Genomic DNA, 14,287 nt, shown 5'->3' on the forward strand with positions numbered 1-14,287 from the left:
CTGAGTACCAAAATAGCAAGTCCCACCAAGTGTCTATTTGTGGCCACAGACTAAGGGAGCACGGGGTTCTATGCCTTTAAAGTACCTGGGAATATAATCTATCCCAGGGAGGAAGTCATGGCAGCAGGTCCTATGTGTCCAATCAGGAAGCCGAGTTGAGAATGCTACTGCTCACCCAGTTTTCCCTTTTTATTCAGAGTCTAAGAGCCCAGGGAGCACTGCCCAAGTTCAGAAGGTGTCTTCCCACTGTAATTAACCTCATTAAAGTAATCCTTCTTTGCCAGAAACTTGTCTTCCAGATGATTCTAGATCTATCAAGTTGATAATATTAAATATCACAAGGACAAGGTCTGACCAGTTTTCTGTTCACTAACTAGTTTAATTAACTAATCAATTAGTTAATTAGACAGGGGAGCAGGCCATGGTACATATGAAAGTCAGAGGGCAATGTACTAGTCAGTTCCCTCCTTCTACCATATGGGTCCCAAAGCTCAGCCCTGGGTCATCAAGCTCAGCGGCGAGTGCACTGTGCAGCCAGCTCACCATCCTTCCGCTGGCCTTGTTAGTTGCACGATGATGAAGTGCTTGCCATATGAAAAGCGGGAAACGTAAGTCCTCATTTCAGATTCTCCAGCTCGCTGATACGGTAGAGGTTTCATATTTTCTTAGAAACTTTAAATAAATTTACTATCTCACATACGATCTGGATCAAACATCTAGGTTTACTGAAATGATGGGTAAACCACAGACAGGCAAGAAAAGGACTGAGCAGAATGTCTGAGTAGCTGCCCAGTGAGGCCCTGCCCCTACACTGATGGTGCTGGAGAGCTTCCTGCTCTGCTGCCTGTCTTCTTGTGTGACCATGACCTCAAGCTGCTTGTCTTGCTGGTTTCTGTCCCTTTCTGCTTTGCCCTGGAACAACCTTGGAAGCAGCTCATTGTGCAGTGCCTGCCTGAATTGTTAACAGCCCTTCCCTTGCTTCTGTCAGTCATTATCTTCCTTCCCAGGTCTGCTGTGTGGGTCCTCTTCCTGTGGGCTCACAGCAGCGTCCTCCAGTGCTCTGCATTTATCCTGCCTTGAGAGGTAGATGGATATTTCTCCTTCTCCTCACCCCCACATTTGTATCTCCTCCCCATTATAGACAGCCCCCAGTAGAGTATACAGTTGTAACCAAGGAACACACACACTTCCTCCCACCTGACTCCATCATTTACTCTCGATAGTGTACACTCAAGTGTCTGCATTTGGACAGATACAGCGATTTGCCCGTCATTGTAAAACGGATAGACAATGCCAGTTGTGGGGTCAGTGATACAGGGCAGATCTCTGCCTCCCTTTCCATTTTGCTATGTGTCTGAAATTCTTTTTGTTTTGTTTTCTTTCTTTTTTTTTTTTAAGTCTTTTTTGAAAAGAGAGGAGCTGAGGGTATGGGTCAGCAGTTAAGAAAGCTTGCTGCTCTTACAGAGAGCGGGAGTTCATTCTCAGCAACCTCATCAGCTGATACACACATATCCATGGAAGTGGCGTTGAGTAACGGAAGTGAACACACCCAGGTGAAAACCCAGACCGTAAAGACACTGAGGACCTGGGAAATGGAGAAATTTAGTCTGGGCTCAGTACACCGCAGGGCATAATCCACGAGATTGCACCAAATTAACAGTTTTGTTTGAAAAACCAAATTTGACTGATATTTTTAAAAGGTTTCAGTGTTTTAGAAAGTTAATTCCTTGCACAGTGAGTGTATTTCCTCTCAACCAGGCTAGGAAACTATGTTCTACCAACTGCCTCCCTGGTAACAGTTTTGTGGGCCATACTTGAAGCAGTTGCCTTTGCTTTAGGAAAAGAGCATTTAAAGTAGAGCAGAGCAGACTCCTGTGTTTAGAGCAGTGTCACTCTCAGGAGGGAAGGGATACTCCAAGGCCATGTAACAGGCCTGAAGTTATTCAAGTTCTGGTAAAAACATGGGTGTCAAGCACCCACCCTTAATCATGCCTTTAACCCCTTCTTACACTTCTTGGTTCAATGATCCTTTGAGAGCTTGGTCCTGACTCTGGTTTATGCAGTATCTCCTGAGTCCCTTCCAGAAAGACTGCAGTCCTGCTTCTGTGAGCTGTGGGGGGAATTCAAGGGATAGACCTGCTTAGAGCTGATGTGAGGCTCTGTACTGTGGAGTTTATCCTAGGGTCATGCTCTTCTTAGCACAGGGCTAGGCCCTTGGCCAGCACGTTTCGCTCTGATAGGCTTCAGAAAATCCCAAGTCTGATCTTTGCCTGTCTGCCACTGCTTTCATGCGGTGCTGATGGAATTAGACAAAGCATGTGACGTGAGCTCTCTTCAGTGTAAATCATCAGCAGAATGTTAAAGGGATTCATCTAAGTCAGAAATGCACTGTCAGCTGCCTGCTTCTTCCCTTGGCTCTTCTCCTCCACCCTTCTCTTTTCCTCTCTCACCTAAGCTGCATTGGACAGGCTCCTACTGTTATTCCCCTGCCCTTCTTCATCCACTGAGGCACAACCCCTCTCTTGACATAACAAGCAGAAACATGTCAGCTTTGCCAAAGACCTCCTGGACGGAATACCACTCTTCAGTCTAAATGAGAGCCATGCTTTATAGACTGTACAGGCGATAATAAAAAAGAGGGCCCTTTTGATGGCATTATTTGAATATTAATAGAACCTGGTCCATAGGTCCTTCTGTGGCCTTACTCTTTGCCTTTTTGCAACCATCTTTCTCACTGTCCAAACTGAGAAAATTACTCTGCTTATGCTGTCAGCTACCTTTCTCATTGATCTGACTCCACAATTTATATCTGACTGATTTGATTTATATGTGATTATATCTTCTTAGAGGCTAGACTGCATTGCACTTAAGTTGAGATCCATGGATAGGTATTAGTCAGGGTTCTCTAGAGTAACAGAATTTATAGAATTAATCAATATTAATATACTAATATGTATGGGATTCATTAGGATGACTTGCAGGATGTGATCCAACTAATCCAATAATGGCTGTCTATGAACAGAAAGTCCAAGAAGCCAGTAGTTGCTCAGCCCGTGAAGCTGATGTCTCAGCTGATATTTAGTATATGCTAGAGTCCCAAAGAAATAGACGCTCATGCCAGTGAAGGAATGGTCTTACTATCAAGGAGAGAACAAGAAAGCAAAGAGCAAAAGCTTCCTTCTTCCATGTCTTTATGTCGAATTTCAGCAGAAGGTGTAGCCAAGATTAGGTTTGGATCAAAGGTGTGCCTTTCTACCTCAAAGAGCTGGATTAGATCTTTCTACTTCCAAATAAGCAGAAATCTCACATTGTGTGCAATTCATTTTTGGGTTTTAGTTAATTCCAGATATGGTCAAATTGACAACTAAGAATGGCCATTAGAGTGAGGTAGTCTCATGCCTCCCAGTTTGCAAAGCTCTTTTTATGCCTGTTGTCCCCATTGATCCTCACCAGAACTCTTGGTGGTAGAAAGGAAAGAGATGAGCATCTCACCTGAAGGCAAGCACATGTTCAGAGAGCTGGGGATAGGAGGGGATATACTGCCTTTTTGCCAGACCACACTGCCCATGGAGATCCCGAAGCAGCAGTTTTAGTCCTGGTCTCTACCCTGCCTTAGGTAGATAAGTAAAAGTAAGTCAGCCAGTGATGTCTTTTTTCCCAGTGCGTGTTTGCAGCTAATGGGTGGAATGAGTTATGGAATGAACCATGCATTCTTGGACTACTCTGAGGCTAGTTTGGGCCTGTGTGATCTTAAGTAGTCTTGGCAACTTTTTCCGCCAGCTGTATCCTAGAACTCGAGGCCAGGCTTGTTTGCAGCCTAATTAGAACAGATCACCTCAAACAGCTCAGAACAGAAGAGAATCTTTACAAGAGGTGGTCTGATTTGATTTTCCTCCGCATTTTGTCATTGGAAGGGTTGAAATTTAGGCATGTAAGATTGCTTTTTCTGCAGAGATCTCTGAGACAGTAATCCAGAAAGATGAGAAACCCAGTGAGGAGGAAGAACTCAGGAGACAGTTTATCTCTCTGAAGGAGGTGCTAGCACTCTTCAGCAAACACAGTGCTGAATTTGGACCAAGCAATCATCCGAAGCCTGACTTCAAAACTCGGTTTACAGCCGCGGTTTGATACGTTGGGCACCTTTCTTCCTTCACATGACTCAGTCAGTCTGTGAGGCTGTAAGGGCAGAGAGTCATCTGTTCAGTAGAGTTGTTGAGTCACCTTTGGCAACTGCACAAGCAGAATAAAATTAAGTCACTGAATCCTGCCTCTTCCCTAAAGCAGAGATACCTACTACTGTCTTGATCGATACCACTGAGTCCATAATTTCCCCCATAGAGCTTCCCCCTAGGAAACGAGGAAGTGTCCTATCTGTGTCTGGACCCAAGTGTCAGAACAGTGCCTGATGCTAGCCAGCCTCTGAGTCAGCTTTCCTCTGAGTTCAGTGTGACTTTGTTTGCAGTGAGCTCCAAGCCATAGGCCCAGAGCTCAGGCTCACATTGCATGTCTTTGAACATCTGGGCTACACATCCCTGCTTTCCTCTGTATTGGTTTCCATTTCCACTATCTCAATACCCTCCAAGAATATTTCTGGTTGCCAGCACCCCTCTTAAATTGTGACATCAAAACTAATCTTGGTGTTCTGTGTGCTGTCTGGCTTAGGCAAGAGAATCGGTTGCCTGTTTCACAGCCTACATCACAGGGTAAACTATTCAAATACCGAATCAGTATTCCTGTTCCATGGTCTGATTTAGTGTTATCTTATGACACATATATGGTGTCAGCATGCTTGTCTTGTGTGTTTGTAAGGTCTCTTATGGGAGGAGGTTGGGTGCTTGGATAGACAGTCCAGAAACATATCCAGAAGAGCATGTCCACTGATGTTCACCTGAAGTATGAAGATGATTCAGTGATGACAGCTTAGCCAGACAAAGGGCACCCGAGTGTTCATACATTATACACAGGCAGATCTGATAAGGAAGAGGGAAACTCACCAGACAGCCAGTCTAACCAGTCAGTAAGCTTCAGGCTCAGTGATTGATCCTGACTAAGAAATAAAATGGATGGTGGTACAGGAAGATCGTGTCCTGTGCGTGCACTTGTGCACACATGCAGACACACCACACACATAACTTAGCATTAATGAAACAACCTGGGTTTTAAGTTCAGTGAAAGACTTGGACCCTTTAACAGAGATATGCAGAGGGCAAGTGAGCATGTGGCAGGATACATGGAACCGTTACTCAGTAGGCCACGCAAATTAGAATTACAGTAAGATCTCACAGCATACTTATGAGACCAGCAGACAGGGAAGCATGGCAGTAGTAACGTTCCTACAGCTTTAGAGCCAGAGTGGTCAGCTGTTGTCAGTGAAGTCTATAGTTAACTACTTGGCCATCCTGCTTGTTTATGGTCTGGAGAGGAAGACTCTGTGCATAACTATTTCCAGCAGCCCTATTGACAGCTGTCAAGAATGGTAAGCTATTCAGATGCCCTTCAACTACATGGAAAAATACTATACTGCATTCATACGGTGAAGTACTATGAAGAGGATGCAAAAAGCTGCCGTGCTTACTGTTAAACGCGACAGTTTTGGTGAACTCCGCTATCACACAGTGTCTTAGTTAGGGTTTTACATCTGTGAACAGACACCATGACCAAGTCAACTCTTATATGGACAACATTTAATTGGGGCTGGATTACAGGTTCAGAGGTTCAGTCCAGTATCATCAAGGCAGGAACATGGTAGCATCCAGGCAGGGATGGTTCAGGCAGAGCTGAGAGTTCTACATCTTTATCTGAAGGCTGCTAGGGGAAGTCTTCTAGGCAGCTAGGACTAGGGTATTAAAGCCCACACCTACAGTGACACACCTACTCCAACAAGGCCTTATCTTCTAATCCTGCCATTCCCTTGGTGGGGCATCTACAAACCATCACACACACTAAGCAAAGCCTGTGTGAAAGGTTGCTTAGGAGAGGATCCCATCAGTGCGGCATCTTCCAGGAAACAGCATTGTGGAGACAGAGGATGAATTAATAGCAACCAGAGAGGGTATGGCTTCGGGGTGAGCAGGAGAGTGCGGTAGGGGTTGAACTATGGAGCCTTCTACAGTAGAATTTGCATAGACCTATACAAATATTACATCTGTAGAAAGCAAATCCAACCAAGGGTTCAGAGAAACAGTGCCAGGACCCATAGATGATGAAAACTGGTCCCTTGTCCTTATGTTCCTGTGGATTTGTTTGAACTAAAATTATACAAATTCAACTGATGTGAAACTATGTAACCTAGACTGGCCTTACCTTAGCAGCCATGTTCCTGCCTAAGCTACTTAACAGAAAGCTTGACTTAAAAATACAGATACACTGAGACCAGAGAGATGGCCCAGCAGCTGCTTTTCCAGAGGACCCAAGTTCACTTCCAAAATCCCCACAATTGCTCATGCTAGCTCTCTGTGACTCCAGCTCCAGGGGATCCTAAGACCCTTCCTAGCCGTCCCAGGTACAGGTGATCATGTGACACAGAAACTCCTGCACATATTTGAAAATAACAAGGATATATAAGCAAGTAATTCATAAATAATAGATAATGGCCTAACTACCTATGAAGTGTGAGCTTTTTCCCAACTCTGAAGCAGGGTCTTCATGAGCCCAAAGTCTTGGGCCATAGATGGCTGAAGAGACAGGTTACAGTCCTTACAGAACTGCCCAACTGTTATCTTTATTTTCCAGGTTCTGTGGCTGAAGAGGGAAAGCATGTGAGGGGAACCCCCAGGCTGTGGATGGGTGCTTGGGAGGTTGGGTGTTTAAGTTTGTCCTGGGGTGTTTAGTAAGCTGTAGCTGGTCTTTGCTGCTTTGCAAGTTCTTTTTCCCACCCTTTATCCACCCCACTTCACCCTGTTTCACCGCCTATCACTAAATAGGAGAGAAAGAAGGATAGAGAGATCCCTGAATCTAACTTCTTTCCATTTTGTTTTTGAAGTCATAGTTAGGGCTCTAAGACTCAGGTAATGACAAATACATTAAAAGGCCTGGTGGCATTGCTGATCTGTCCTCGTCACATTGGAGAGAGCAGTAAATGTTGAGTGTGGAGTTCTCTCCCTCTTTACTCCAGCACCTCCCTGCCTCCTTCTTACAGTGTCCTGCCTTTACCACAGAGGTTGATGAGCTACCATTTCTTCAAGAATTTTCTCCTTTGCTCTCAGTCAAAGTCCCTTCTGTAGTTGCTGTCCCAGAGGGTGAGTGTTAAAAGTTGATATCCCAGAGTGGTGGTGTTAGAAAGGTGGGAGCCATTAGGAGGAGGTCATTAGGTCACTAGAGACAGTCCTGGAAAGTATGGAGGGACCCTAGATTCCCAGTCTCTATGGGCTTCCTGGCTGGCAAGTCGTTTGCCATCTGCTTTTGCCATTATGTGTCACCCTTACCAGAGGCCCAGAGAATGGGACTGCCTGACTTGAGTTAAAACAAGTTTTAACCAACTTATACTGGACCTCCAAAAGCATGAGCTCACTAGCGGTGTCCAGGCATTGTGTTGTGATGTTGGAAAGGTAACTAACATGATGCTGTTGTGAAGTGATTCCTTCAAATGACACATGGACTCTTGAAGCCCTTATCCTCTGGCCCGGGGTCACATGGGGGAACTTGCCCAAATTGTGTAACCATGACCCTTACTGATCTTGGCTTCTTATGCACAAAAAACATATCCTGGTTGACACAGTTCAATTAGCAAGAACAGTTACCAATAGGCAGAGCCACAGAAGCCAAAAAACAAGGTTAGTATATTTAGGGACTTCCCCAGAGCTATGGCATGCTGGCTAGGTCTTCGTTCTCACTCTGGCAGGTGGTAGGGTCTGTGTGTTGCGCTCTTACGTCAATGGTTCCTTGGCATCTTTAATAGGCATCAGTTGTTCTAGGGTCTAGAGGCCTGACGTCATCTCATACGCATTCCACCAAGGTGAGATGAGTAGTCCCTAGCCTGTTTGCTGGTCTCTCAAGGAGGTTTTTCCTAAGTAAGCTGGCTTTGGGGTTAGCCCCTGACTTGTTTTAGCAAACTCTCAAGTTCTTTGGAATCTGACTTGGCTCTTGTAGGTCAAGTGGATGTTTCTGTGCTGACATGCCAGAGCCAGCAGCCTTGGCCCGCTCACTGCCAGTGTTGGTGTCCTTCCTCTTCACTCATTCCTAAGTTCCTTTGTGGAGTCACCATCTACCATCAGCCTTCAGGTACCTTATATCTTAAGCTCTGTGCTGGTACTGAGCTTGGCTCATCATATCACATTACAAGCTGCTTCCTTAAACAGAACACGTTTCTTCCTCACTAAACTGCTTCTTCAGTGCCAACATCCCCTGTCCTATATTTCCAATAATTTCTGTCATCTTTACATGATTGATTTAAGGCCTGTTCTGCATAGATTTTTGTTTTTATTAAGGATGTGGGAAGGGGGCACATGCAACACACAGCATGTATGTGGAGATCATAGGACAACTTTGAGAGTCAGTTCTCTCTTTCTACTGGGATCAAATGCAGGTCACCAGGCTTGATGGTAAGCGCTTACCTGCTAACCACCTCAAGGCCCATCCATAAATTTTTAATAAAGCCATTGCTTTCAATGAACAGATGAGGAAGCCAGAGTGAGGGTGGGATGATAACCAGGAAGTCATGCATAAAGCAAGAGCAGGCCAGAGCCTTTTTCCTTCCCTGCTCCTCCTCATGATTCTACTAAGTATATTACTAAAGCTCTAGGAGTGAGTTAAGAGATCTCCCAAAGGCTCACTCTGCTTTCAGAAACCAGAAAAGACAGTAGCACCATGTCAAAGACAGGAAGTGGGAGAGGAAACTGAAAGGTACTTTATCACAAGACATTTGCACGTAGGCCAACATCTTCAGGAAATGAAAAAATAATCTTTGTTATTGTAATAACTATAACTGATTCTGCTTCTCTCCTTGAAGTGACAGTAATGACTTACTTTGAAAACATCTGTAAAGTGAGCAAAATCTACAAAGGGAGGGGCTGGAGATGGCTCAGTGGTTAAGAGCACTGACTGCTCTTCCAGAGATCCTGAGTTCAATTCCCAGCAACCACATGGTGGCTCACAGCCATCTGTAATGAGGTCCGATGCCCTCCTCTGGTGTGTCTGAAGACAGCTACAGTGTACTCATATACGTTAAATAAATATTTTTAAAAAAATCTACAAAGGATACTGAATCAAACAGGCTCAGACAGTGTAGGACTTGAGAAGAAATGATAAGCCCTAAGGTGGCTAGAGTCCTGTGCCTCTGTTTACTTTTCTGACTTAAGGGAAAAGGTAGAGCCTAAGCTAAAGGGATCACAGGAGGCAGATCCTGGAATTCCAGGTCACATCAAGTTAGGCTTAGGAAGAACTAGAAAGGAGGCAGCCGGTCTGAGTAGAGACAGCTGAGTTCTGTGTAAGGCTTCCCTCAAGCTGTTGCCTAGGGGCTGCCTGTGCATGCGAGAGCACCCCTCGACGCCAGCTCAGATTGCCCTCTGCAGAGCTAGGCAAGGAAGGGTGGCGTCAGAGGCCATGCAGTACTGTAGGATGTGGGGCTGTCAGCTCAACTTGAGACCAACCACAGTTTGAATGTGACATGTCTCACACAGGCTACTTTTGGACCTGTAGTCCCCAGCTGATATAGTCCTATTTGAGACGGTTGTAGAAACTTTAGGAGGTGGAACCTTACTTGACGGGAAGTGGGTCACTGAAGGAAGGTTTTGAGGTTTTTTTCCCTAGCCCCACTTCCTGCCTGTTTTTCTGCTCTTTGGTGAATGGGTGACCAGGTTCCTAATACCTAGTCTGCCGTTTCCTGTCACAAAAGATTTTGTCCCTTTGTTCATTTATTTGACAGAGTCTCACTGTGTGGACCAAGCTGACTTTGAACCCACAGATCTACCTACCACTGCCTCCTAAGCACTAGGGTTAAAGGTGCACCAACCACTACGTCTGGACGGACCCCTTCTTAGACTATTAGCCACACGAACCCTTCCTTGGTTGTTCCTGTTAGGGATTTTGTCACAGAAACAGCACAAATGACCAACACAAAAACCTGGCACTCAGAAGTGGGGCCATTCCCAGCATAAAGCTGACCTCATAGTTTGTAGGCTTTTGGAACTGATTTGTGTAAGGGATGAGGAAGAATTCGGGCGCTCCAGGCTAAAGAAGCCCCAGAGTATTAGAAACTGAACTCAGTGGGCATCTTGTGGAACCCAGAAGACCAAAAACTGAAGGAGCTGCAGGCCTGCACCAGGGCTCAGTCAATACAGTACCTGGCATGCATGTAGAATCTGAATTGTCCAGACCTCTGGCGCCCACATAAAGGGTGGGTATGGCAGCATGCATCTGTAAACGGGCTGCGCTGTTGAGGAGATGTCACAGACCCCTGTAGCTCACTGACTGCCATCCTAGCCAATGATAAGTCTCAGGGTCAGAGAGGACCTTGGCTCAAAGCTAAGATGACCTGGCTCTCAGGTTTCCGAGCGGAACAAGGACTTTGTCGGGACCTGGGCTAGAGTCTGTTCTTGATATTCCAGGGAAAACATACGCCTATATTCTGCCTGTATCCCTAGACCTCGAATGGGGCCCAATTCAAAAGTAGTGAACTTGTCAGGCCATTAATCTTATCATTCAAGAGGTAGAAGCAAATGGATCTTTGTGAGTTTGAGGCTAGCCTGAACTACAAGTGATGCCCTTTCTTAAAAAACAAACAAGCAAACAAAAAACAAAAAGCAATGAACTCAATTTTTTGGCAAAGGATATGTCAAGGCATCAGAGCCACTCAGCCTGTGGCAGTGCCTTCCCCCAGCTCCTGTTGAGGTATACAGTGAGAGCAGCAAGTGAAAGAAAACATCGACGTGTACACTTGAGGAGGACGGGGTTGTGAGCAGCTGTAGTTGTTAGATAGGAGCCTCATGCTTCATAGGGATGATGTGGAAGGGTTCCCTGAGGAGAAGACCTGAGCCATCAAAAGCTCCAACTTGTGAAAATGGAAATTCATTTGACCAGAGAACCTGAAGTAAGAGTGTGTCCAGGGTTCCCTGCTGGATAAACACCTATGGAAGTGTTTCCCTGGTTCTGCCTTCAAGGACAGAGGAACTCGGATCCAGGAAGGTCAGACTGCATCTCCAGCTGGAGCTACAAGGTAGGATGATCAAAGACCATGGAAGACTCACCCCAGGGGTCCAGCCCACTGAAGCCAGGCAGTGTGGAGCAGAACCAAGAAAGCCCCAGAGGCCTGTCTCAAAAGCTAAAGTGGAGGGTGATTGAAGAAGTCACCCAGTGTCGCCCTTTGACCTATATACATGTGCACATACATGTATGCATGTACACGTAGGTACACACACATGAACACATGCACACAAAAGAAAAAACTAAAGAACTTGCTGGGCTTGTGGTTCATGTTATGATCCTAACACTTGGGAAGTAGAGAAAGGAAGCTCAGGAGTTCAAGGTGATTCTCAACTACACAGGGTTTGAGACCAGCTGAAAAACAGAGAATGAAAAAGCAGATTTTGCCTTAACTATGGCCTGAAGGAAAGGTCACTTTAGAAGAAGAGTCAGAGTCATATATTGCATGCTTTAAAAATGAAGAAGGGAACCATGACCAAGGAATGTCGGTACTGCATAGGAGAGGGGAAGGGAAGGGGCTGCCTTCTGCAGAGTCTCGAGAGGGGAGTGCACCATTCTACCGTCTTAATTTAACCTAGTGAGATGCACATGGAGTACCTGATCATGGTGGACCTCTCACCTACAGTTACCCTATACCAATTATGAGATAATGCATTGTTGTTGTTGTAAGCCACTATGTTTGTGGTAATTTGTTGCAGTAGTAACCATAAAGACTACAGAATAGGCCACATTTGCCCTCTTAGAAGGAAGGAGGTCCACTGTGTGAGGAGTCTGCTGTGGTACTGAGTTCCCGGGTAGCGCTGACCGAGGCGAGGCGGTTGCGGCCATGAAGACAGGTGCTACTTCTATGTGGGCTTCATGCTGTGGGCTGCTGAGAAGTCATGGGAACTGTCAGAGGCCAGTAGGTGGGACTTCAAGGAAGCAGTGGTCCATTCAGGTTTACACCGAGTTCTAGCTTTCCCACCTACCCACCAGCAGCTACTGAAGGACCCAGTGTGGTTCGCAAAGCCTGTGGACTTTCAATTTCAGTCTTGAGAAAGAAGCACGTCTGCTGTGACTGCAAGAAGGACTTTGGCTCACTTTGCTCAGTCTCACAAGAAAACTTCCACAGGTGCTCCACTTGTCACCTACTCCAAGAGACGCCGTCCAGCGTCCTCAGTTGATTCGACTATAAGTGAAGGACCTGGGGCAGTATCTCCTCAGAAACGTACCGACCGATGCTTGTCGTGAGAAGGAGGACTTGGTGGAGCTAGTGCTGTGCCATCGTGGACCAGGCTCAGGGTATGACCTGGACTCAAGGAGCCTCAATTCCTCAAGGTCCCAGACTTCTAGTTTTTTTTTTTTTTTTACAAAATCCTATTTTTCAAATTATACAGCCCCCTCTGCTACAGTGTCCTCCTTCCAGAAAGAGCTCATGGCACCTTCAGATCAGAAATTCTAGCAAAGGTGCAAAGTGAAATAGCTTCAGCAAACACAGATGATGCCACCACCGCTGACGATGAACAAGAAGAGGAAAACTGAGAGAACAGAACCCGGGACTCTCTAAGAAGAAAGTGAGTCAAACCTTGAAGGAGGTAGAAGGGATGAGTGTGCACCAGCTGAAGGAAATCCTGGCTCAGAATTTTGTCAACTGTTCTGGCTGTTGTGAAAAATGGGAGCTGACAGAGAAAGTCAACTGGCTGTACAAAGAGAATGAAGGACACCAAAATTCATATGGTGAGCGGATGCAACTTCAGGATGAGGAAGACGACAGCCTGCGCTGAACCCACCTGGGATGAGGCCATTGATGTGTCCTGCTGGACTATGGGCACATGGTCACCTGCACCAAGTGTGGCAAGTACATGAGTAAGTGTCCCATCTCCAGGCAGAATGTGGTTCGAGCTATGCATGTTTTCAAGTCCTGAAATCGAGTTCCCCACAGTGGGACACTCAAATGACTTTAACCCAAATGTTTCAGTGCACTAAAGGGACTGGAAACTTAGGCAGAAGCTATTTTTAAAAATTATTTTGATTACTAACTGGGGATAGAAAGTTCATTCTAAGTTGAAGAAACCTGGGCTGTGCCATAGACCCGTCTACCTGCCGGCTTCCCCAGGTTCTGCTTAGTTTTGTCACTTATCTCCCCTGAGCACTAGTTGAAGCTAGACTGTTCAGTGTGGGTGTGGAGGCCACTCCCTGTCTCTTACTTTACCTTTATCCTGCGTTCTCCTTTGTTCTCTTTGAACTGAGCTCACTGTTGATGACTGGGCTAGTGTGGACTGTCCTGAGCAGTAGCTGCTCTGAACGTTCACTTGATTAGCCGTGTGTTTTAAATGCCAATACTCAATGAATGTAAGTCTCAACATTATTGCTATTTCTGCATTTAAACATAATTGGGAGACAATTGACATTCTATAGTCAACTGCCAGGGCCTTAGACTAAACATGTCCATTTGTTCGGGTACAGCCTTTAATAGCAAGGGCTTCATCTAGCTTCTTAGAAGTGTATGTGTGCTAAATTCTTTATTAACATGTAATCAATTTACAATGTTTTGTATAGTGAAGGTATATTTTTAGTGCTACCTGTTAGTAATTTCAATTTTAGGAATAAAATTAAATTAAAAGGCAAAAAAAAAAACCCTACAGAATAGAAAGTGTTCTTAATAAAACCTCCAAAATGTAGAAAATATAAATATTAACAGACCTGAAGGTGGAAGGAGACATATCTTCCCGTAAGTCACGTAGAGGGTTTAAGGCTATACAGTAATTGATGAAATGCTTAGAGAAAATGGTGAGGACATGGGAGTCCCGCACCTATTAAGCACCTTGACCTAACTGACATTGTAGAGAACACACTTCCTCTCTTGTGGCCACTGTGTCTTCATCACACTGAAGCCCTAGATAGCTCTGAACAGGTGAGACAGTCGCACTCATACCGGGAGACATACAAGTCGTCATAAAGCACGTGTTCTGACCACAGCAGAACTCACTAAATAGCAACAGAACAAGAAAACACCATAGATTTTGAAACAAAATAAAATTAAATAACATACTTCCAAATAATCCACAGTTAAAAAGAAAATTTCACAAGGGAAAACAGCAAATGCTCCAACCAGCTAAAAACAAAACCACAATTCAAAAACATGGTTTGCAGCTGACACATGCTTAAC

General features: G+C 45.2%; 1 protein-coding gene and 1 long non-coding RNA gene across 7 annotated transcripts in view; one reads left to right on the plus strand and one right to left on the minus strand.

Annotated features, from left to right (window-relative positions):
- Evl (Enah/Vasp-like) overlaps positions 1-14,287 on the plus strand; it is a 120,184-nt gene that overhangs the window by 53,749 nt on the left and 52,148 nt on the right. Inside the window, exon 1 of one of the 6 annotated variants that reach the window (XM_063262533.1) lies at positions 9,013-12,984. The exons of the other annotated variants lie outside the window; for them this stretch is intronic. Within the exon in view, the coding sequence (XP_063118603.1) occupies positions 12,914-12,984 (71 nt within the window). The 5' untranslated portion in view covers positions 9,013-12,913. Of the gene's footprint in view, positions 1-9,012; positions 12,985-14,287 lie in introns of those variants that run through there. 6 annotated transcript variants of the gene reach the window in all.
- LOC102555052 (uncharacterized) overlaps positions 1-14,287 on the minus strand; it is a 54,048-nt gene that overhangs the window by 729 nt on the left and 39,032 nt on the right. The window lies entirely within an intron of this gene.

Source organism: Rattus norvegicus, chromosome 6 (assembly GCF_036323735.1).
Source record: "Rattus norvegicus strain BN/NHsdMcwi chromosome 6, GRCr8, whole genome shotgun sequence".
NCBI lineage: Eukaryota > Metazoa > Chordata > Mammalia > Rodentia > Muridae > Rattus > Rattus norvegicus.